At 39.7% G+C, this 24,562-nt stretch overlaps 1 protein-coding gene across 4 annotated transcripts; it reads right to left on the bottom strand.

The window, feature by feature from the left end:
- Positions 1-186: 186 nt before the first annotated feature.
- On the bottom strand, positions 187-22,566 carry otud5a (OTU deubiquitinase 5a). Of its 4 annotated transcripts, none has more exons than XM_020459067.2 (9): positions 21,741-22,566; positions 18,911-19,004; positions 5,656-5,720; positions 5,416-5,572; positions 4,814-4,962; positions 2,384-2,569; positions 2,010-2,214; positions 1,766-1,879; positions 187-707 (listed from the first exon to the last, which is right to left on the bottom strand). In XM_020459067.2, exons 1-9 carry the CDS (start codon positions 22,293-22,295, stop codon positions 586-588), a joined length of 1,647 nt encoding a protein of 548 aa, XP_020314656.1. In that variant the 5' UTR covers positions 22,296-22,566; the 3' UTR covers positions 187-585. The 4 variants fall into 4 exon arrangements, with proteins under 4 accessions (XP_020314656.1, XP_020314655.1, XP_020314657.1 ...); XM_020459066.2 differs by having other exon boundaries at positions 2,384-2,572; positions 21,741-22,564; XM_020459068.2 differs by having other exon boundaries at positions 2,384-2,572; positions 18,911-19,001; positions 21,741-22,552.
- Between the last annotated feature and the right edge of the window lie 1,996 nt (positions 22,567-24,562).

The following is a 24,562-nucleotide window of genomic DNA, read 5'->3' as shown; positions in this document are numbered from 1 at the left end:
GCTGGTGGGCGGCAATAACAGAGAGAAAAAAACTCACATAAAAATGGTAATTCCATTGCACTCGTTATGTACAAATCCAATCAATTATTCAGGTAAAATGCAATTCAATATTTAGAAGTGTATATCATTTCGAGTGGCTATGAAATTAATAAGTACAGTTATAGCAAAAAGAAATACACAAAAATGCTGTTTTTCAGAAAGATTTCCTCTTTTATTCCAAGAAAAAAAAAAGTATTTTCATCCCAAACAAGAAAAGAAAATAAAACAAACTTATATTAACCAATCATTAAGAGGATAAGTATGACCATTTTTATATATTTTTTCTTCTTGTTTTCTATGATGATATTGGTTGTGTTCAATTAAACATGCAACTAAATAAGTCCAATGATGGTGTCTATGGTATTAGAAAGGAAGGGGGTGGAGTCTGATTATGCTGGATCTTTATTGGTAAGTGTGGAGAGGCAGAGATGGATGATAGGGAGAAGGAGGAGAGAAGACTGGATGGTTACATGATGACGTTTGGATTTTTCCCCGTTCTGCCACCTTCCTTCCAGGGGATGTTGTGTGTGTGCTTGATCCCCTTTATCAACTGCTGTCTGGAGAGGGTTCTCTATGCATTGAGTTCTTCTTCATGCTGTCCAGGTACTCTTGTTGTGAAACAGCCAAGACTGAGGCCAGAATCTCATCATCCTCCCAGTCTGTTAAGCCTACACCATAGAGAAAGGGAAAAATACACATTCTAGCATTCTAATGTAAGAGGATTTTGAGGGGGGAAAGAATCTGGTAGTTATTTGAAATCAAGAGGGGTATTGGAATTACTAGTTTATAAAATATTGTTAGTTGCTGTTTATATTCTGCACATTAGTGACAGTGGTTAACATAGATTTTGTTTGGGTTGAAAAAGCTTGTACACAAATACAAATGTGGCAGTATATGCACCCAATCACGACCCAGCCAATATGAGAGGGAGGAAATTTCAGGTTAAGTGCATCCGCTTTCAGCTTTGCTCCGGCACCACAACCTTGTTTCATGTTTCTACTATTCTACGTTTTTACAATTCTTCTTCTGATTTCCTGTTTGTTGTCCTTTCAGATACAGAGTTGCTAAGCGATAGAATATACCATCATGAGAAATGATCATTAAAAAAATACATGTCCTATGGTGACCCAAATACTTTAAAGCTACATGTATGTATATCTGATAGGTGCGCACACAGTTTTTTAAAATGTACATTATGTAAATTTGAAATTATTTTGTCTGTAATGTATTTTTCGTTATGTGTCGGAACCCAGTAAGATTTGCTTTCGCCATTGGCGTTGGCTAATGGGGATCCTAATAAATCGAATAGAAAATAAACATTGATGATACACTGTAACCTATCCTATCATTAACATTTGAAAGTTATGTAAAATAAAACAAAAATTTCCACTAATCTCTAGCATACATAAGTTGTTATTCAAGTGTCTTCAGTCCAGCATCAGCTACAGCACTGTGCTTTCACAACAGAGGATGTGTAATAACACTGTCTAGAACACTGTGATTGATATGCCTTATGTTAAGGATTGCGGCTAGTGTTGAAAACTATCCCAAGCGAAATATTACATCTCAAACTGAACATACTACCCATTCTATGAATAACATATAAATAACATAACATACAACAGCAGTAATTGCCCTAAGGGGAGTAATACAGTTGTTTCAACTGAATTGAATGCATTCAATTGAGTAAGTCTTTAAGTAAAGAAAGAGCAAGTGATTATCTTACCAAAGGCGGTGGGTGACATTTCTTTCATGATAGCACGGTACTCCAGGGCTGGGTACAGAGACTTCAGAGAGGAGGTGGGTCTATCAGGCCCAACACAAGCCTGGTTGCTGGGACCTAGAGTAGGGGGCAGAGAGACATTCCCATCATGAGACAAAGATGAAACCCTATGATTCCAATGTTCATTTGATTCACAACCCTCTCAGTTGATTCATGACACTTCTGATGGTTTGTCACAGTGACGAACCTGGGGCACAAGGTGAAGGGGGCTTGGACATGTGGGCTGCCCCAGCAGGGGAGGGAGGCTTGTTGCTTGTGTCTGAGTGAGAGGGGTCAGTGTTCTCCGGTGAGGGAGCTGAGCTGCGCTGCCGGGGCGAGCGGGCACTCCACTCCTCCAGACCACTAGAAGATGCTGCGGTGGCCGAGCTGCAGGTGGCACTAGCCTTTCGGGGCTGGGAGGAGAGGGAGACATGGACCTCATTAAAACACATGCCAGCTGCTGCAACACTTCAATACTGGACACTAGATTCATATGAACCAAATGTGGTACTATTGTCTTTCTAAGAAGGATGTCACTGAATTGCTCTTTAATCTGCCATGTACTTCCAAGTTCTCTATCACCTGGCGTGCCTGCTTCTCTTGGTCCTGGAGCCACTGCAGGTAGGACTCCCTGGCCACCTGCTCCTCAATGGCCTCGTTGGTGGCCTCCCAGTCCGTGGCTCTCTTCTTGTCCTCCAGCATCTGCTGCTCGATCCATGACTCCTCAGAGGTCTTTATAGCGTTCTTCATAAGTGACTGGTCTACATACTGCTGGGAGGGAGGGAGAGGACAGAGGTCACTAACTGGACATAAAACTGAAAAAAATCGTTAGTTACATATCGGGATATTATTTTTGATGATATCATATTGGCAATATCATTTTTGCACTAGTTGGCTGGGCCTGCATGAAAACTAAATTTTTAAAATAGGGATCCAAACTCATTTTCTCATGGCTCACTCTCTTGTGAGAGTGCCTCACTCTCTTTTCTCACTCTCTCTCTCTTGTCCCTCTGTAGCAGACATATGGTGAGCAATATGCACATATAGAATCATGAGAATAGCATTACATATCGCATTGGCACCTAAGTATCGTGATAATATCGTATCATGAGGTCCCCGGCAATTCCCAGGCCTAGGGGACAATGTGTAACGACCAAGTAACAATGTGTAACGACAAAGACAAACTCTTTAGATCCTTCACACCTTATCAAGGAGATTTGACAAGTTTAGTCTGCTGGCTATCAAGAGAATGTTTCGTTATCCGTCTAGAAATGACTCCAGCTCTTTGATATCTTTGTCCATGCGCGCATTAGTAAGAGACAATCAGGACACTCAGAATTTAGCAAATGGAAAAACTGCCTCTAGCCTTTCTGGGAAAGCATGCCCGTTTCCTAATCTAAGGCTTAATGGAGATGGCTAGGTGTGTGGCCCTCTATGTAGGAGCTCCGCCCATGGAAGACAACATGTCCTTAGTGCCTGAACAATCCAACTGCACAGTCTGTTCCCCATAACGTCATGGTCCTCTGCCCTGCTCAATATGATGAATGAGACCAATGCACAAAGTCCCTACTAACAATAACTCCTTAGGCCTTCCGATAACATCTGATGTGCTTCTAAAGCACTTTGAGTACCCAAGATACCTCAACAGTACCACCGTTATCTAGCTAGCACTCCATGACAACCGCAATGTGAAGCTGTTTACTGACAACCAATGACACTAAGACAATATGTTTTTCCTTTACAAATTAGAAAGTAAAACATTTAAAAAGTAGATAAGACTCCATCCTCATTTATGTGTTGTAATCAAAACACTGTCACTTCTAACTGGCTCAAACATCTGCCAACATTCAACCAATAACAACACAAAACAGGAATCTTCAATAAATACAATATACATCAACAAACAGCTATTCTGTTGAGTGCTACAGTGGTTTTCCTGGCCAAGGAGCCCAGGCTAGTGTTTTCTAATTACTGTGGGGTCATTCACCATGATGCGCTGCTTGTTGATCATGGTAGTGTTATCATTAGGCATCTCAACACAAACAGCACAGTGTACTGCTAATAGGCTCCTCCAGAGAGACGGGGACATGTGGAATGTTGCCCCTCTCTGAGCTCAGCCTCCCTTCCTTTGATGTGTATGTGTTCTGAAAGTGGGACACTCCAAGCCACACGCTCCCGTCTCGCAGGGATCTTAAGCTATGATGACCCAAAGACTGTCACCTCTCTCCCACTTTTCCACTCTGACTGAGTGTGCCTGGCTGCCTGACTGTGTCTGGATGGACCCATGGACGTCATCCATTTCGTCAGGGGAAAGTCACAAGATCTCCGAATGATTCAGTTATGAAAGATTTCAATTGCACTATTACACAACCAACGCAGCATCCAAAAAGCCTTTATAAGTTTATGTGGCTAATCAACTTAGTCAAATTTGATAACAACCACCTGTTTAAGACAGGAAAAGATAACAACACTAACAGCAATGCTAGCCAGCTGCTAATTGGTTAATGTCAATAAATCACCAATAATCATGACCTCAACTTAAACTACTCGTCACTGAAATGACACTGCAATGTGAGATGCGTCTGTGACTCAGAGGCAATGCAGGCTGCCAGCTGGAACATGGCAATGCACTGAAAAGCAACGATTAGGCAACAGTGCTTTCAAACAATCATTTAGCGTGACAGAGGGGTCAACTGAGTCACACTCAGGAAGAAGACAGTCACACCGTCGTAAACCGGGCCAACATCTCTAGCATCGTAAACCAAGGTGAATCAAGGTGAATCAATTAGAATCAAGGGAACCTAATGAAATTCTCCAGAACACACATTTAACCTTTATTCTGACAGAGAGCCATGCTGAGACCAAGGTATCTTATAGCTGAGCCTACATAACACCTCAAATGGCATGTTTTATACATCTAAATACTGTTTTTATTTTCTAGTAATGTAACAACCACAAGGATATATTGCCCACTTAAGTGTTAAATCCCATAGACAAGATGTAGGTACCCACCCCTGGTTTTAAAGCAGGAAGCCCAAGGCCTACTCCAATTGTCGCTTTGTTGGGGTTCACCACAGAGTTGTAGTGAATGTTACGATGGTAGCTGACTCTGATTGGTTCGTCATTGTTTTGATGAATGCCATGGAACGTGTTGATTGGTTCTGGAAGAGAGGGGAAAAAAGTTAACAGAACTACGTGATCAATGTAGTGCACTACTATGTCCACACTTATTCAGAAGAAATTCAATTTAAAAACACAAATGCCCAAATGGTCTAGATTTTAATCAATAATAAAATGTCAGTCCTGTTTGAAAAACAGTCCAATAACTCACAGGTGTACCTATTAGTAATCTCTTTCAAGTAGGCCTACACATCAAAGGCCATAAAACTCAAAAATTACAAACTGTGTACAGTAATAATAATATATGCTATTTAGCAGTCACTTTTATCCAAAGCAACTTAGTCATGCTTACAAAAATCTTTACGTATGTGTGAACCCACTACCCTGGCGTCTCAAGCGCCATTGCTTTACTGACTGAGTTACAGAGGACCTACCAGAGGGCCATTAGCTCTGATAACAATGCACCTGGCATGGCCCACTACTGAAAAACACACCTGTGCCCTCCTGGTAAACTTCCACTGGTCGATTGTACATCTCTGCCATAGCCTGCATCTCGATATGGTTCCCGTGGCAGTTGTTTTTCCTCTTCCTGTTGATGTACGTGGTGAAGTCTTCTGTCACGTAGTTCGAAAAGTAGTCTGCATTTTTCGTCTGAAATTAGAGTACACATTTTCATTATGAAAAATCCCAACAGGTGAAATCTGCCTAGTAACCAAAGAAAGAAGAAAACTTACCAAGTAGTCCATGCAGTGTTTACGGACAACTTCATGCATATCTTGGTCTCCATATACTTGATCAGCTGCAAACAAGAGGGAATTAGGTGTTACAACAAAATGCAACATACATCTTTCTGACGAAGCCTAGATCAAATGAATACATATGAAGTAGCATATGACTGACAAAGTATAACAACGTACGATTAATGCAGTTGTATGTCATTTACAGTACCAGTCAAACATTTGGACACACCTACTCATTCAAGGGTTTTTCTTAATTTTTTACTATTTTCTACATTGTAGAATAATAGTGGAGACATCAAAACTATGAAATAACACATATGGAATCATGTAGTAACCCAAAAAAGTGTTAAATCTAAATATATTTGAGATTCTTCAATGGAGCCAGGTCATCTGATGCAGCACTCCATCACGCTCCTTCTTGGTCTTGGGTCATTGTCCTATTGAAAAACAAATGATAGTCCCACTAAGCACAAACCAGATGGGATGTCATATTGCTGTGGTAGCCATGCTGGTTAAGTGTGCCTAGAATTCTAAATCCCCACACCTCCTCCTCCATGCTTCATGGTAGGAACTACACATGCAGAGATCATCCGTTCACCTACTCTGCATCTCACAAAGACACAGCAGTTGGAATCAAAAATCTCAAATTTGAACTCATCAGACCAAACGACAGATTTCCACCTGTTTAATGTCCATAACTCGTGTTTCTTGGCCCAAGCAAGTCTCTTATTCTTATTGGTGTCCTTCAGTAGTGGTTCCTTTGCAGCAATTCGACCATGAAGGCCTGATTCACAGAATCTCCTCTGAACAGTTGATGTTGAGATGTGTCTGTTACTTGAGCTCTGTGAAGCATTTATTTGGGCTGCAATTTCTGAGGCTGGTAACTCTAATGAACCTATCTTCTGCAGCAGAGGTAACTCTGGGTCTTCCTTTCCTGTGGCGGTCCCTCATGAGAACCAGTTTCATCATAGCGCTTGATGGTTTTTTCATCTGCACCTGAAGAAACTTTCAAAGTTCATTACATTTTCCTAATTAACTGACCCTCCCGGCTTAAGGTAATGATGGACTGTCGTTTCTCTGCTTATTTGAGCTGTTCTTGCCATAATATGGACTTGGTCTTTTACCAAATAGGGCTATCTTCTGTATACCACCCCTACCCTGTCACAACACAACTGATTGGCTCAAATGCATTAAGGTAAGAAATTCTACAAATTAACTTTTAACAAGGCACACCTGTTCATTGAAATGCATTCCAGGTGACTACCCCATGAAGCTGGATGAGAGAATGCCAAGAGTGTGCAAAGCTGTCATCAAGGCAAATGGTGGCTACTTTGAAGAATCTCAAATATAAAATATATTTAGAGTTTTTCAACACTTTTTTTGGTTACTACATTTCATAGTTTTGATCACTATTATTATACAATGAAGAAAATAGTAAAAAATAAAGAAAAACCCTTGAATAAGTAGGTGTGTCCAAACTTTTGACTGGTACTGTAATCAATATGAATCTTTCGGACTATTTTATTAAAGCAGGTGCAAAAGCTTTATCATCAGTATTGCACATTTGAATGCATAAGATGGTAGATTGACTATAAAGGGGTATTTTGGCGGGCTTTCTCTGTGGTTGCATCCCCAGCTATACGTGATCTATATAGAGAGATGAGTTGAGTCACTTGTATGATCCACATATGTAAACAAAACTAAAAAGGTTTCTTCTCCACAGACCCCCCTTTCCTCAACCAGCGCAAAATATGCAAATGAGCACCCGTTTCAGTCTTCATTCCGACAAGTCACATGGTAATGTAAGCCGCAAAGATTCTGAGAAACTCTTAGTCAATTTCCTCTTTCTCAGCATCAACCTGCTTAACCAGGGCAGGAACAGAAATACATTTAGCAAAAATGGTTATGGAAATAGAATAACAGTAAAAGCTATCTTACTTCCCACCACCAAACATTTTTTAACTAAATAAAGATATCTATAATGCAAACTAAAAAGAGTAAACAGCCTCAATGTTTTAACCTGAAGGGTGGTTATTAAAGTCTTTGAAAAATGTAAGTTCCAAAATGTCAATATTAAAAAACACAAGTGTTTTGAAGCTTGTGTATGACTAGCACAAAATATTCTAGTTCCCTTGTGACTGAATGTTCTCATGGCAAGATGTGGCACTGGCAACACTCCAAGTGGCTAGTGTTGGATGGAGGGCACATTTTCTGGCAGGTCCAGTTTGTCATTATGCCTCAGCAACACGCCTGAATGAGCTGCTCGTGGTTTTCCTGACCTTCAACATGTTCCTCACTGTCACTCTAGACAGAGTCAGATTTAAACAAATAGTCCTACAATTCAGATGTATGGATGTTTAAATATCATTCAGCAGCCTGTGACCTACTGGTTTTACAGAAGTGGTGGAGAATTAGGCTAGAGGAGACGAGTCACATGTTTGACTGCTTTCAGTACCCAATTCCCCTGATGAGGTTGAGATGTAATGGTCTATGAACCAAGTGAACTCCAGTGAAGTATGACTTGGACAGGTGTAGGAGGGCTGTTTGAGATGGGGATTACCCCCAAACCCATTGGTGTAAATCTGACTCATCTGCCAAAAATCCCATTCTCATGAGATCTTTCCACTGCACGTTTCAGTTCTGAACAAAACAGATGCTAGGACCTCATTTAGTTATGTGGTTGATTTGTCATGTAGCCTTCAGCCATTTTCTAAAATAACAAAAATCATCAATGAAGAGTACAAAGGGGCTGGTATCTCAGATTATTCTGGCAATTCTCACATAGAAACTTCATTAGAAGTTACATTACATTTGTATCACAAACCATTTTTTAGAAAATCCATGATGAAAGTGGCCATTTTAAGCCCTTTTTAGACCTGTACATGCCTCCTGTAAGACCCTCTGATCTGTGAACTGTACACGATACAGATATCTTAGTGTCATTATATTCCTTATAGCAGTGGACACCAACCTTTTCTGAGTCAAGATCACTTTCTCAGTCAAAAAGCAAGCAGAGATCTACCGCTCAGATTTTTCTTAAACATAACTTACATTTTTATTTATTTATTACTATTAACCTAATAAAACAGTTCTATGTGAATAAGGTTTGTGCATTAGGCCTAATACATTATCACAGCATATTGGCTATATGCCTGGCCACACAATATTGTTCTTCTCAAACCATATTTCAAAACTCAAGCTTTGATTACAAAATAGATCAGTTGGTGTAGCACTAAATTTAAATAATTATCTTTTTTTATTTTAATGGAGTGATGGTACCTGCATCTAATGGTCATGGTGCTTGCAAGACAACTGAAAATTAACAAGGTCAAATCATGACGTCAGTGATCTTCCAAGTCGGAGGTCTAGAAAGATGCCAGAGTTTCCGACATTGAATTCCCGAGTTGGATGACCGTTCAAAACCATTTTCCCCCAGTCGGATCCCGCCCCCCCTCTGAGTTCCCAGTTGTCTTGAACACGACATTAGTCTCAGCGGAAGGGCGGGCAGAAGCACGGTCCCTGCTCTCTCCTTCCTATGGTGAGACTGACCAGAGAGAGGGGAAAGCGTCTTCCACCTGATGGTGAACTCTAGTCGCACCGCATGTGCCTCATGCACAAATTCATGTTGTTCCTATGACCAAATAAAGTGAAATATTCCTCGCTATTAAAATAGACAGGACGAGCTGCTGCTAATAATAATAATAATAATAACAACGCAGGACTATGGATACTCTTGGCTACTGATTCATTGCAGCGTGAGTGGAAGTAGTGAGAAGCATGTTTTATGTTTTGTGATAGTGGTGAAAAAGAACAGTGTTGACAGAAATGAACCCATTTTTTAATATGAACTCACTCATAAAATACAGAAGCTCTTTGCTGTATTCTTTGAGAGTCTCTCTGTGGTCATGGTTTTGAAAGTTATTAAATCTTAGTTAGTTAGTTAGTTAGTATCAAACTTTGCTCTGGCCGGGGTTGTGGAAGCTCTGTTGGGACGGTGATATGAGCTATCCAATTGGCCAGGGCAGTAGGAGCACTTCATTTAGCCACAGATCTCCCAGTCCACTGGGTAAGTGGAGTCTTTTCAGACAAAATAAATGGTTCAAAATAGGAACACTTTGCTTACCCAGGGCTTCTGAATCAAGTGCACCTACCGCCAACACAACACAAATAACATTTCAAAAAGAGCGCAAGCCTTTTATCAACTCCTTTATCGTTGGCTTTTCAACAGAAATGTTTGGTGATCAACTAGGAATGCCTTGAAGATTGACCGGTGACCCCTGCCTTATAGTGGGCTCCAACATACATTCTGAAATACACATTAATTTATTCAACATTACAACTATTAGTATGAATATCATAAAACAACTCTTTTTGATTTAACTTGTTTGTTCTTTTGTGGAAGAATATAGTCTTCAAACTTCAGAGTGAGTTCTCTGGTACTTATAATGATATGCCCCATTTTGACCATAGAATGCACACCCGAGTATAGCAAACATTAAGAAGACCTTCCTAATATTGAGTTGCAAAAGTACATTACCCTGACAGATGAAAATGCACATCATTTACTTACTTAGTCCAATTCAATTATCAACGAAATTGGCTAATAAATAGCTTAATGCATGGCTGGCTACTACTGCCTGCATTTAATCCAGACACAGATTTAGATGAAAGTCGGTGAATTCACTTGACCCATGTATTGTTTCACTTGACAGAGGAGCAAATCAGAATGAGTTTTCCCCCACAAAAGGGCTTTATTAGAGAATGAAGCACTCCTCAGTTGTAGATTGAACAACAATGACTAGCTACAGATTCATAAATTATGTTTGGAGATGAGTAAGTGAGTTAAAGAGATCGTCACGTGTCTGTCTTGGGAATGAGAGCAGAGGAAGAGCGGCATATGTTATAATCCAATCGTTGCAACAGGCTCAACCGATACCCCGCCCGTTTCTTTACAGACAGAAGAAATAGCCAACAGTCATTTAGCACACACAGTGCTTCACACTGTTTGAATGAAAGAGAGATGTGTGTTGGCAGCTGAAATAGTTTTTTTGTTCTTCTTCCGATCATGGACAATAAAAAAATAAAAAAAATAGACTTGTGTCATAATCATATTCGGAAAATTCATATCAGTTACGATACTGGTTTTGTCCGAGTACTCGGCACATGCCCACCATTTACGGTGCTCATAAAATGGATTAGAACTTCGGAATTTGCAGAGCCCACTCCGGAAATGAGATGTACTTGTAGAGCATATTGTTCTAAACAAAACCTCTAAAAATGGGTAGTCTGAGATATATCATTCATGTTGAATAAATTCATGTGTAAATGTGTATTTCAGAATCTAGACATACTCCATATAAGAACTATAGTGACACCAGGATGTATCATGTACAGATCACAGGGTCATCATGATGACTTTCATCATGATAAAAACAGAAAAAATAGTAATACAAATGTAAAATGTAAAAAACATTCTTCCTCCCAATGAAGTTTCTATGTGAGAATTGCCAGAACAATCTGAGATATTGTACCAAGAATATCCCACCAAAGCAACCCATCAGTGTTCTATGGGTAGGGTTGGTGAATATGATGAACTGGGGTTTGATGCCTGTCAGAAAACATGACCAGGCAACTGGTCAATGAGGAGGAGACTGACGAGAAAAACGGAAGAGGAAGAAATTCTATGTGCAAGATTACTGAGAAAAGAGCTGAATAGATAGGCTACATTTCACAAGAAGAGACCAACACCACACAGAGAACCAGAAACCACATGCATACTATTCTATAACCAAGCGATAATGCAATGCTGGTAAGTAACCAATGAGTGCATTTCTAAGAAAGGGGCAGGGCTCTATGCAGAACTAGAGACAGGCAGATTAGTTCGGTTCCTACCCTGCTGGTCTGTCAACGGTTGATAAAGTTTATCTAAATGATGCATAAATTACTCTTAAGTCACCCGTCAATGGAGAACAAGCACGTGAATAAAGAAATCTGCTCTTCACTGGAATCATATCGGCAAGGCCTGACGTTGCTCCCATTGTGTCTTCATGCAGGGAGTTGTGGAAAGATAGAAAAAACCCACAGTCTGCAGTGTTTTGCCAACTCAAAACAGTTTTGGAGTAGGCTGTAATAAGACATGCTACTAAAAGATCCTTAGAGACTGCTTCACTCACGCTACTCTGGCCAGGAAACAAAGTAATAAGGGCTGAGGGCAGAATCAACTCAAGAAGATGAGTTGAGAGCAGATATTGAATGCTATGAACAGCCCTGTATTCATACCATTTCAGATACCACAGTTGAGTGGACATACAAAAGAACTAGAACGTTTTAGGGTAAGGTAGCCCAGCCAGTCAGATGCAGGTGAATCATGGCTACCATTGTTGATATTTTGCTACTGAATACTGACCCACTGAATGATCCTGGAAGAGATGAACACCACTGTCACAGTCAAAGGCAGAGCAGTGTAACCTATTTGACAATGATACTGCCAGGTTCCAGTGACCTGTTGTATTTGACCGGACATCTCCAACTTGAACTTTGCTCTTTAAACATAAACAGATCAATAGCCCCCTACCTATGTCAACTGCATTCAACATCTAATCACAGATAAGGCCTACCTACTACAGTCTAATCTTTTGAGCTAAAATTACACTGCGGCCCCAATGCTCGCTTCAGTGTAATTCTTACCCAAATTAGACTTCCTCAATCAGGCTGCTAGGCCTAAAACTGGATGAAAGATTTCTTAATGCCTCAATTGTAAGGGCTTATTCTGTCATTACACCCCTTTATCTCTAACTGTCTTCACCTTCATCTAACAGTTCAGAAGCATTTCAATATGGAAAAGTTCAAACTTACTAGCTCTGAATTACTAAACCCAGCGTGTGTGTGTGTGTGGGGGGGGTCCCACGTGTTGTGTGTGTGTGGGGGGGGGGGGGTCCCACGTGTTGTGTGTGTGGGTGTGTGTTGTCTGTACTATTGCAACTCATAAGAGCAATGTGCAATTGGGCAAAAGGGCAAAGTGAGCAATGTGTGAACTTCAAAAAGTCCAAATTAACAATTATTACTTAAGATTAGCATCACTTCTGAATCATAGTATGGCTTAAGATCATGAAGTGTACTCTGTTCAGACTGACTCTGGGGTAACATTTCAAAATGTTAGTGGGGGGTGATCTCCAATCTTTCTCAATTTTTCAGACAGTCGTCTATGCTGGTTGGGATTATTGCAAAACTCTGGTTTTTCAGACCAGACAGACGAAAATGTGTAGACTCACTGTAACAGTAATTAAGCCAAAGGGCACCATATCTAAGTTCACCAGTACAGTGTGCCTTCACATACAAAATTAAGATAAGTGTTTATTTTTCTCTCGCAAAAAAAAAGAAGAAGATCTTGCCAGTTGAAGTTTCATTTACACAGGTACAACTAGCTTCGCTCATGACCTCACTGTGAAAGGTCAAAGGCCACCAAATGTGCTGTCCTGACCGGTTACATGGGTAGTGTTTAGTGATCCTTATGAAATGTGTAGTCCTGAGGCCTGGAAGAAGCACAGGGTCAACACAATGATCGACGTCTTTGGAATGCACCACAGAAAATCTTAACTCCAGTTTAGCTTCAAACTTTGCTCTAGGTTTTTTGAATAGACAAATACAATGAGATCCTTAGTGGAGCAGCTTCAATGTTATCAAAGCTCAGCCAGTAGCCTTCATGCCAGTCATTTTATTACTATGAAAATGTGAGAGCATAATATCCAGATGCTCTTGTCAGCCTTCAGGCTGCGTGTTCAGTGGCTTGGGGAGTCGCAGGTACAAATCCTGAGCCTCCTGGGACACTCACTCACTTAGCAAAGAAAATATATTAACTGGCTTCTACCTCAGATTGTAGGCCAAGTTGTTAATACATTTTGTAAAACAGAGAGACCAGTCATAAACTTAATTTAGGCTATGTGGATTTGGAACTTTCTTTAAGAACTTTCTTCAAGAAGTTTGGACTATTTTAAAGCCCCTCTGGGCTTATTAAACACCATGACAATGCACACGACTCTTTTCCTTAGAGGAGACCCCGTTACCGTGTCAACATTGTCGGTAAGGAATTTCAACCGCACCTTAACGCACAATGAAATCAAAGGACTGGGGAGAGGACTGCACAGAAGTCAATAACTAAGGCCTAAATGATAGCAGCAATATACAGGCCCTGCAGGGTCCTAATGGAGGGGAACCCATCAATGTTGTCATGGGTCTATCAATCAAGCCTGGTTCTCTGGATGACATCATTGTTGTTGTGCAGCAAGTATCCATGTTTTGGATTCATGGACAGACAATGATAAACAAAAATACATTCACAGTGTAAAACACAAACAAAGGACATGTTAACTCACACCTGTCTTTTCTCTGGATGCCAGACAGAAATCATCTCAATCATTTTGTTTACTACCACAGACAGAGAAACATTGAACACAACCCGTTAGACACAACCCAGAGTCACATGCAGCTGGAATGTGTTTTGCATAATTGAAGGCTTTCTCCGACAGGTTCATACACACACCTGAGAAATGAGATGACCTACAGTCTCCACACACACAGGTTTAACTTGTTTCAGCCCTGGCATGTTAATGTGTAATTCACATTCCTACTTACAGACCGTATAGGATTGTGACTAGTCATAGTATCACTCATACCTGAGAATGCCACAAGGTTGGCGAGAATACTGCTGGAATGTTAATTGGTATGAAACCATGGCAATAGAATTAGTAGGACATTCTGATCAAAGCAATGCTCCATGGTATGTGAACTGTCAGACATATTTGATTGATATTTGATTATCTTGTGCGATTGGCAACGAACAAAAACATACTAACTTTTGTTTGTATCTTAGGCACACACACAAAAAAAAAGTGTTTTAATAATAGTTAGTGGAATTGGGCTGTGTAGAGAAGAGATAGTCCTGGGAATGATAAGTGCTAGGCAGGGACTGTTAGTTCTGGCTCATTGGCAGTGTGCGTTCCAGTCTGTTAATCAAGAAAGGGTAGGGATCAAAAGCACAAAGGGTCTAGACTAGAGCTCCTTTTGCACAAGTGTCCTACTACCAACCAATTATCACAAAACAGGCTGGATATTGATGAGAGAAAGACAGTGACAATTCATTTCTCCAATAAGTCCTCTCAATATTAGGGTCATTGCACCAATTCAGTGCATTTTGAGAAGTGTTTACATGTTTAATTATTTTTTTAACATTCTGTCATAAAGAGCTGTTGAACTTAATAAAAAACACGTTCTAATTTCAGCAGGTTAAAAGGGAAAAGGAATTACTACAGTAATTGCCTATTAAGTGCCAAATAAAACTAACAGGGTTGACGATCTCATCTTAAATCAGTCATGAATCCCCTTGTGACAGGAGGAATGGAAGCTTGTTGCGTGCAACAAGGAGTTGCAATTGAATGCAAGCTTCACCCCCAAAAATGTATTAACATTTGGAACCTGTCCATCTATGGTAACAGGGTTGACATGTTCTGCTCCACCACCATATTAAAACAAGAGTTCAGTTCACAGAACAGGATTGACTTTATAATGAGGGACAGACGTAAATGAATCACTAATCACATTAAATAAATAATGATCTTCAGAAATGCAACAAAATAACTAGGACTTTACAATGATGGTGAAAACGGTGTGGATTAAGTGGGTTAAAGTCTTCCTAGAAGTCACAGAGGGTGCACTTTAAAAAGTCTTTATTAATATTACAAATCTGATTGATTGAATTCTCCATGTTATCTAAAGTAAAAGAGAACTTTGTTTTAATATAAAAGGCTTTTAAAATTCAACATTGGTGCACTATTTCTACTTAAAATATCACTATTTTCGTGGAATGCCCCATTAACCATTTTAATCTCACGGATATCAATTAAATGTATCAACCAAAACAATACCAATGAAGTTCTATTATTCTGGCGCCTGTGTCAGGAAAATATTAACAGATAACCTAGATGGTTGACCAGGTGATTAGCTGCCTGGGTTAGAGTGGCCCACTCCCACATTTCCACACAAAGTTTCCACACAGCTCTAATGTCAAGTCGATTTCCGCTATGCATTATTCTCTGCCAACAGAGCAAGGAAAGGGAACAAAGTGACTGAAAATCTCAAATGAATGAAAGGAGGAGTGAGGGTATTTAGGATAGTCTTTAAAAAAATATGTAAATATATTGCCTAATATATACTGAACAAAAATATAAACGCAACATGTAAAGTGTTGGTCCCATGTTCCATGAGCTGAAATAAAAGATCCACAATCTTTTCCATATGCACAAAAAGCTTATTTCTCTCAAATGTTGTGCACAAATTTGTTAAATCCCAGTAAGTGAGCATTTCTCCGTTGCCAAGATAATCCATCCACCTGACAGGTGTGACATATCAAGAAGCTGATTAAACAGCATGATCATTACACAGGTGCACCTTGTGCTGGGGACAATAAAATGTCACTAATTTGATTTTTTTTAAATGTGCAGTATTGCCATTGCATTTAATCAATGGCAATTTGATACCATGGCGAGATCTTGAGGTCCATTGTCGTGCCATTTATCTCCCGCCATCACGTCATGTTTCAGCATGATAATGCACAGCCCCATGGTGCAAGGATCTGTACACAATTCCTAGAAGCTGAAAATGTCCCAGTTCTTCCATGGCCTGTATACCCACTCAGCATGTTTGGGATGCTCTGGATTGAGGTGTACGACAGCGTGTTCCAGTTCCCGCCAATATCCAGCAACTTCGCACTGCCATTGAAGAGGAGTGGGACAACATTCTACAGACCACAATCAACAAACAGACCAACTCTATGGAAAGTACATGTGTCGTGCTGCATGAGGCAAATGGTGGTCACACCAGATACTGAATGGTTTTCTGATCCACACCCCAACATTTTTTTTAAAGGTATCTGTGACCTACAGATGCTTATCTGTATTCCCAGTTATGTAAAATCCATAGATTAGGCCCTAATGAATTTATTTAAAATTGACTGATTTCCTTATGTGAACTATAACTCAGTAAAATCTTTGAAATTGTTGCATTTATATATTTTTTGCACTGTAGCTTAGCTTAGTTAAGCCATAATACATCACAGTTCAGAAGTCAGTAATGAATGATACTAGGTCTTTAAACATCTAGGTAAATTATATTCAGTGGACAGGGGGAGATATACCAGTTTACAAACAGTGTGTTGTGGGTTAGATAGGCCAATGCTTTCTCTCAGGAACACTAAATGTGATCTGGCCACATCTGAAACCAAAGCAGAAAGTACAGCATTGAGAAATCCCCACAACACATCAGGTGTGGACAGGGGTGAATTACCGTCAAATACAACTCACATTCACACCACTGATGTAGAAAAACCCACCAGCATGTCGTCTGTGTATTATTGTTACACGTTGATGGCGAAATTCATTTCTATGAAATGAAACTAGTTTAAGGTAAAACTTTACACTGAAGCGAATGGAGACCTTCATGACTTCCTCTGAGAACCCTAGTTTTAAGTGAGGTGACTAAAAGAGCTGTATTATGTTTAAGAAGAGAGTGCTTTAGGTATTGTGGTTGGGTATTGCTGGGAGAGGAAGAATGCAACATTACAATAACCCTCATTCAGTTGAGTGATATGTAAACAGTTGTAAAGCACACACAGTTGATGCATAAGAATACAGGTTGTTTTACTGTTTAAATCTTCTCTTTAGCTAGGCCTGTATCCAGATCAAATAAAAATATTAACCAGAAAAACAAAGGCAAAAACCTGAAGGCTTTAAACTAAAATAACAAACCTCCTTCCGATTCCCAAATAATTTAGTGTAATGTTTTCCCATGGAGTGAGAAGAAACTAGGCCAGACTTTTTGAGCACCTGGCTGAAGGGAAAGCACTAGCCTCATTTCAGGACTGCTCTTATATAACCCCATTCTTGTTCAACTATCCCAATTGTTTGGGAATGGATTGATTTCATACAAGAAGTACTGGGAGTGTGAAGAGAAATGTAACTGGTGTGAATTCATAGATGTAGGTCAATATGAATGTGGTTTCCATCCTTGCCTAAGGGTAATAACAAAAGGTATGAGACCCAGTTAAGAGGAGCCATTCTCAGTCCGTTCTGACACCTGCAGGTGGCCAGGTCATGGGTATGCTCAATCGACAGAACACATTCAGGGAAACAATGCATTTTTTCACAACAATTCATGAAGAAATGCGACAAAATAATGACAAAAATGAAAACCTTACAAGTAGGCCTAAACAACGTTTTTTGGGTCAAGAAATAGTATACATAAGTAATTCATTTTAAAAAAACACATGAACTAGAAGCATTAAAATTGCCCTGTGCTTTTTGACAGGGTTCATACAGTCACAGCGTCATTGAATCCACTATGATAAAGTAGCGCCATCTAGTGTCATAAACGGAAATTAGTTGGCATTGCTCTTTACCAAATTATACCTTGATTTAGTTCAATGTCTGGTAGACAAAATGCAGGCTAACGATACCAATGTCAAAAAAGTGTACATAACATTCAAGCTCCTCCATGGAGTCCATTACTGACATTCTTTCAAAATTCTTTCCACATTTCACATCACTGCATTCTTTACCAGAAAGTAGGTTGGTAATCTTTGACATTGTGTAGGTCGATTCATTAATTTCTTTATTTATAAAGCCCTTTTACAAAAACTACCACTGTACCTTACATCATTAATAATCTTAAAACATATGAATTACCACATCCAGTCTCAGGGATGGCTAACTCTGTAAATTCCTTCAGTCTCCACTGAGTTAGGTAAATCAGCTTTTAGGGGTTTTTTGCACTGTATTTCTCTTAAATTTGCTTCTACATCTGCATTGCTTGCTGTTTGGAGTTTTAGGCTGGGTTTCTGTATAGCACTTGGTGACATCCGGTAACGTAAAAGGGCTTTATAAATACATTTGATTTGCCGTTTCGGTGCCTCTAGAGCAATTTAGACTGGTGATTGAGGACCTTATTACTGATTAATGTTTTTGTTTATTTATGACCGTGTTTAGTTTCCGCTTGCATTTCGTATTTGATGCAGTTTAGTAATTTTTGTAATTCAGGGCTCTTCTGTAAAAGAGACCTTGGTCTCAGTATGACTCCCTGGTCAAATAAAGGTTTAACAAATGATCAGCACATCTTTGCTGCAGGTTTTATGTTGGATTGATCGAGTTCAAAGACAAGGCCTGGGTCCACTGGAGGGCAAATGAGAAGGCTGTCCACTTACCGACAGCTCTGAAGAGACATGCTCCGTCCTCTTTCATTTTTTTAATGACGAAGCCTTTCTTTTCCCCAAGCGCTTTCTCAAACCAGTGCTCCTGCTGAGAGAAATAGAACATCTGTAATTCAATGCAGTGGGTTATACAGGCAGGTCTATCCGACTACCATAGGAGGCAACCTTACATTAACGTCTCAAGTGAGCTTGTTGAAGTATTTTCGGAATAACATTTCAAGAGTGCAGATTAGGCTAAAATAGAGTTTTAGCTACACATTTGTTTACAAAGTCTCCAATGACATTAAAGCAGACCTGTGTGCCAGCAAGGTGTGAGGTTGACGCCCTCTAGATGGGTAACAGCCCAAAATTTCTCAAATCATTGAATAATTTCGTCCAAATAGGGTTGAGCGATATCCAGTGGTGTAAAGTACTAAAGTAAAAATACTTTAAAGTAGTACTTAAGTCGTTTTTGGGGGGTATCTGTGCTTTACTATTTATATTTTTGGCAACTTTTATTTGACCAAATTCCTAAACAAAATAATGTACTTTTTACTCCATACATTTTCCCTGACACCCAAAAGTTCTATTTACATTTTGACAGGAAAATGATCCAATTCACACACTTATCCAGAGAACATCCCTGCTCATCCCTACTGCCTCTGATCTGGCGGACTCACTAAACACAAATGCTTGTTTGTTTGTAAATTATGTCTGAGTGTTGGAGTGCGCCCCTGGCTATCCGTCAATAAAAAAGTACCTAGAAAATGTAACCTTCTGGTTTGCTTAATATAAGGAATTTGAAAGTATTTATACTTTTAATACTTCAGTACATTTTTTGCAATTCTATTTACTTTTGATACTTAAGTATATTTAAAACCAAATACTTTTTGACTTTTACTCAAGTAGGGTTTACTGGGTGACTTTCACTTTAATCATTTTCTATCAAGGTATCTTTACTTTTACTAAAGTATGACAATTGAGTAATTTTTCCACCACTGGCAATATCCAGATTTTCACACGTCATACCGGGGTATACGATATTACCGAAAGTGCACACAACGAGAGCTATTTTTACAAAACCTGCACAAAACAATTTAGGTAATAGGGATCTTGATCCAGGAGGGGATTGAATGTCTCTGCTGTAACCATGAAGCTTGATCACAACATCTAGACACTTCGCTAGCAAGTTAGCAAACCAAGTGTGTCGCTGGAACCCTGAACTAGATATCATTTATTTGACATCTTAGATTTCTTATAGTTATACTTAACTTATAGTTATAAACAGTGGCATAGCACGCATCCCCACTGCCCCTGTGAGGCAGGGATGCCCCCGACCTCCGCAAAAAACAGTATTGAAAATCGTCGGTAATTGGTCGGTAATTTAAAATCCCCCGGTATATGGTCGAAATGGTATATCTGCCAAGCCTACGTCCAACTGAATTAAAGAAAATCCTTGTTTACCACACCATTACATTAACATGTTTGTTTCCAACTTATGTAGGCTAATTCATTAATGACAAGTTGTAGTATTAAGTTTGTCCTTTTCTTATCGAGAGGTAAAATACAAATATCCTCAAATGTCTTCAAAGCCAACCGTATGAGTAGGCCTATTAAACAAGGCCTTGGCTTAGTCTATTCACCTTATACAAATCGATGTGTAACCTATTGCAATTATTTAATCATTTTTAAAAGCAGAGGCCTAGGCTACATGGTTTTTAAAATACATTGTTTATAAACAATTGTGTAAAACAAACTTTGCCAATATTTTGGGTTATGATGGAGTAAGACAGCTGTACTAAGTTCATGAGTGTGTTCATGGCATTTTGATTCTTGAAGAATCAAATAGGACTAGGTATATCAATAATGGACATGACCACTGAAAAGGAGAAGTAGGCTTACTATTGCTGATTGAACAATTAAATAGGCCTACTTTCTGCGGATGCTAGAACAACTGAAAATTCCTGGTTTATTAAATAGCATCCCTCATTTGTCACTGATCTGTCGTCCTGCCCCTGAACAGGCAGTTAACCCACTGTTCCTAGGCCGTCATTGAAAATAAGAATTTGTTCTTAACTGACTTGTCTGGTTAAATAAAGGTACAATTAAAATAATAAACAGCCTAGATATGTTCATAATGATGAAAATTCAGTCAGAATAAGAAGCTATGATGAATTTCAGGAATACACTTATTTGAGATCTTTGAGCAACTGTACAATCTGTAAATTTCATTTTAGCGTAGCCCTCTTTTTTAATGGATGAATATTACTTGTTTGCCTACACTAGCTTTTAATGCTACCACATCATATTTAGCCAGATCTATTGCTATCCTGTAGCCTAATGCCATTTATTGACTAGCAGTAGAGCAAACAAACTGCTATTTGCATGTGAAAAAAGAATGGGATGCATTTGCTCCATTGTTTGTGACGCTGATAGTGTTCACATCCTGCAGAGACTGTCTATAATGATAAGGCTTAATGAAAAGGTGCTGCATTATGACACCTGCTATGTAATAAAAACAAATGACTGGCATACAACAAAAAACTAGCTAGCTCATTATTTCTCCAAACTTTGAATACTTTCACATTCCATTTTAGATGACGCCTGAATTGATGTGGTTGACAGAACAGACCTGGATGGAAAAAGCAGATAACTAGTGACATTCAAAACATATAAATTTTAACCGCTACTCCCAAACTGGTCATTTCTAGAACGCCCATTTAAAACCAATGTGCTACTGGTAATTGCTTCATTTTGCAATTAAATGGCTAGTTGCGGGACGAAGGTAGTGGTCACCCTGGAGGCCATGAGCTGAACTAATGAACTACATTTTACACAGCATTACCTGCTCCACTGTCGCTGGGTCCTCAGACTGCAGTCTCGATGCGTTCTCGTATTCATCTTCACTGTTGTAACCCGCACCTTCCTCCGAATCAGCACTAGGACCTCCACCGCCACCTCCAGCTACGCCGGGTGTTCCACCACCGGCCACCCCAGAGCAGGTTGCTTGTCGTCGCCTTTTACTCAGACCAGGCCCCGAGCAACAACTTCCAATTCCCCCACCACAACCAACGCTGCCTGACAGTTCTCCGCGTGTCCCAGCAACGCATGGTATTCCTCCAGTCCCATTACCATCCCCAGGTCCAACAGGAGACCCTGAAACCACGGGAGGGGGAGAGGCCTGCTGCGGCCGAGAGCTAGCTTCGTTCCGTCTATCCTCCCTTGTCGAAGGTGGAGCGGCTTGATAGGACCATGGTGGCGGCGAGGCCCTCGGTCTTGCACCTGTACGACCTCCGTGTGGATGTTGATGTGGGTCAGAGCCACTCCTTCTGTCAGTCTCGTCCGGGTGGTCCGAAACACCGACACTCGAGTTCGGCTTCTTCTTCGGAAGAATCGTCATGGTTGTCTGTTAGGGAGGGGGTCAACGGGGTGACGATTCCTTCTTTCCAGAATGTAGCTAGTAGGCCTACTTTGCCGTTAAGGCCGTCCGTTTTTGTGCAATATTCGACCTTAAACACTTAGGTTACAAAATATATCGATATCATCTGTTATTGGCTTTGTTTTCTGGGGATAGCTAGCTAGTTGAACAATAACAAACCGTCTCCCTCTTCCCGTCCTCCAAGCTCTCCATTCCCCACAAAACATCAACACAGATCTGACGACACGGGAACGTCACTTCCCTTGCAAGAGCTTTTTTTCAGGGTCTGTGCTACTCTGGATCCTTGGAACGTCCACACCCCCATTGAAGTTGACGTTTAAAAATGGTTACGGTACGGTTAGGAAAGGTTTATAGTTGAGGGTAGGATAGGGGTTAGGATGTTAGGGTTGGACGTTTTCCTTCGTCAATGGTCTTTCTGGGTCGTTACCACAGCCCCAAAGTCCAAAACCCTGCCCATTTCTACCATTTATTTTCTTAAAATTGGATTTTAAACCTAACCTTGACCTTCACTTTAACCAAACAGCTAACCTTATACTTAACCCCAACCTTAAGTTAAGACTGAAAAGCCCTTTTTACCATATAGCCACTTTGGGTGTGGTAACTAATGGAAACACTCTTTGTGGCATTTTAATGATAATGTAGAACAAATGCAAGTAATGTATACATTTGAATGGAAAATATAAATATTACCAGATTTTTTTTTCTTTATTAATCCACATGTCATTGATTAAGTGTTTGTTTTTTTCCTGAAAAAAATGTTTGCTGAACATATAATTACATTTTAGTAATTAAGCAGACACTCTTATCCAGAGCAACTAGGGTTATGGACCTTGCTCAAGGGCACATTGACAGGTTGTTCGCCTAGTTGTCTTGGGGATTCAAACCGGCAACCTTTTGGTTCCTGGCCCAACACTCTTAACTGCTAGGCTACCTGCCATTCTATACTAATCATGTGTTACTATTTTTGGACTCATATTATGAATAAAATAATTAGATAAAATGTGTGTTTGATTTTAGTATCTGTATGCACATATTCCTAATGCAAATTCCAGCAATTTAGCCTAATTAAATGTACCCTCAAAAGAAGAGGCATTTTGGAAAATCCATATGATAACAATTGGCATGTGTCATGATTAGTTGTTATTTTTTTCCGTTCATAAAGCCTTCTTTACTTGATTTGTGTGATTGGGCATAGGGGCCCCATGTCATGGCAATTGCTTCAGCATTCACCTCTGAAATAGTAGGTCTAATAAAACTAATTAAATACTCACTTTTCACCAAGATGTTTAGATATGCTCCAAGCCCCACTGCACAAACCTTACTGTATGTAGTATTGTTGATGTTGTGAATGTGCATAGTCTATATTTACTCTGTTGGGCCTACAATACATGGTTGAGGTGGGTCATCACATCTCTGATCAACTGAAGTTGTTCCTGGAAAAATAAAGTATACTAAACAACAATATAAATGCAACATGCAACAATTTCAAAGATTTTACTGAGTTACAGTTCATATAAGGAAATCAGTCAAATTAAATAAATTAGGTCCTTATCTATGGATTTCACATGACTGGGTATGGGTGCAGCAATGTTTGGGCCTTGCAGTGGAGGTTCCTCAGAGGAGGAAGGGGAGGACCATCCTCCTCAGTAAATTGTTTTAATTTTTAAATGAAACATTAAAAAAGTTACACGTTTTTGATAACTATACTAAATATGTCACCAAATAATTTATTAAAACACACTGTTTTGTAGTGTAGAACCATGGTATTGCTGGTTGGACAGCTAGCTTCCGTCCTCTTCTGGGTACATTGACTTCAATACAAAATTTAGGAGGCTCATGGTTCTCACCCCCTTCCGTAGACTTACACAGTAATTATGACATCTTCCGGAGGACGTCCTCTATCAGAACTCTTGCAACATGAACTGACATGTTGTCCACCAATCAAAGGATCAGAGAATGAATCTAGTACTGAAAGCATAAGCTACAGCTAGCTAGCACTGCAGTGTGTAAAATGTGGTGAGTAGTTGACTCAAAGAGAGTGAAAGACAATAGTTTAACAATTTTGAACAAATTCATTTTTCCAAAATGAAGGAGAAGCAAGAGAGAAATAGAGAGAGAGAGATATATTTTTCACTTTGATTTTCACTTACATAGCAATCAAATGCAGTGAGTTAGTTCAGCCTACTGAAACACCCTGCTCAAACAGAAGGATGATATGTTAGTTAGCT

Source organism: Oncorhynchus kisutch, linkage group LG24, assembly GCF_002021735.2.
Source record: "Oncorhynchus kisutch isolate 150728-3 linkage group LG24, Okis_V2, whole genome shotgun sequence".
Classification (NCBI taxonomy): domain Eukaryota; kingdom Metazoa; phylum Chordata; class Actinopteri; order Salmoniformes; family Salmonidae; genus Oncorhynchus; species Oncorhynchus kisutch.
The sequence above is the reverse complement of the archived record's forward strand: the minus strand, read 5'-3'. Positions and strand labels throughout refer to the sequence as shown.

Coding starts and splice junctions, on each gene's coding strand:
- otud5a (XM_020459066.2), bottom strand. CDS start 22,295: ATGACGATTCTTCCGAAGAAGAAGCCGAACTCGAGTGTCGGTGTTTCG. Junction 4,963..5,415: donor AGTTTACCAGGAGGGCACAG/GTGTGTTTTTCA, acceptor CCTCTCTTCCAG/AACCAATCAACACGTTCCAT. Junction 1,880..2,009: donor CCCTTCACCTTGTGCCCCAG/GTTCGTCACTGT, acceptor CCCCTACTCTAG/GTCCCAGCAACCAGGCTTGT.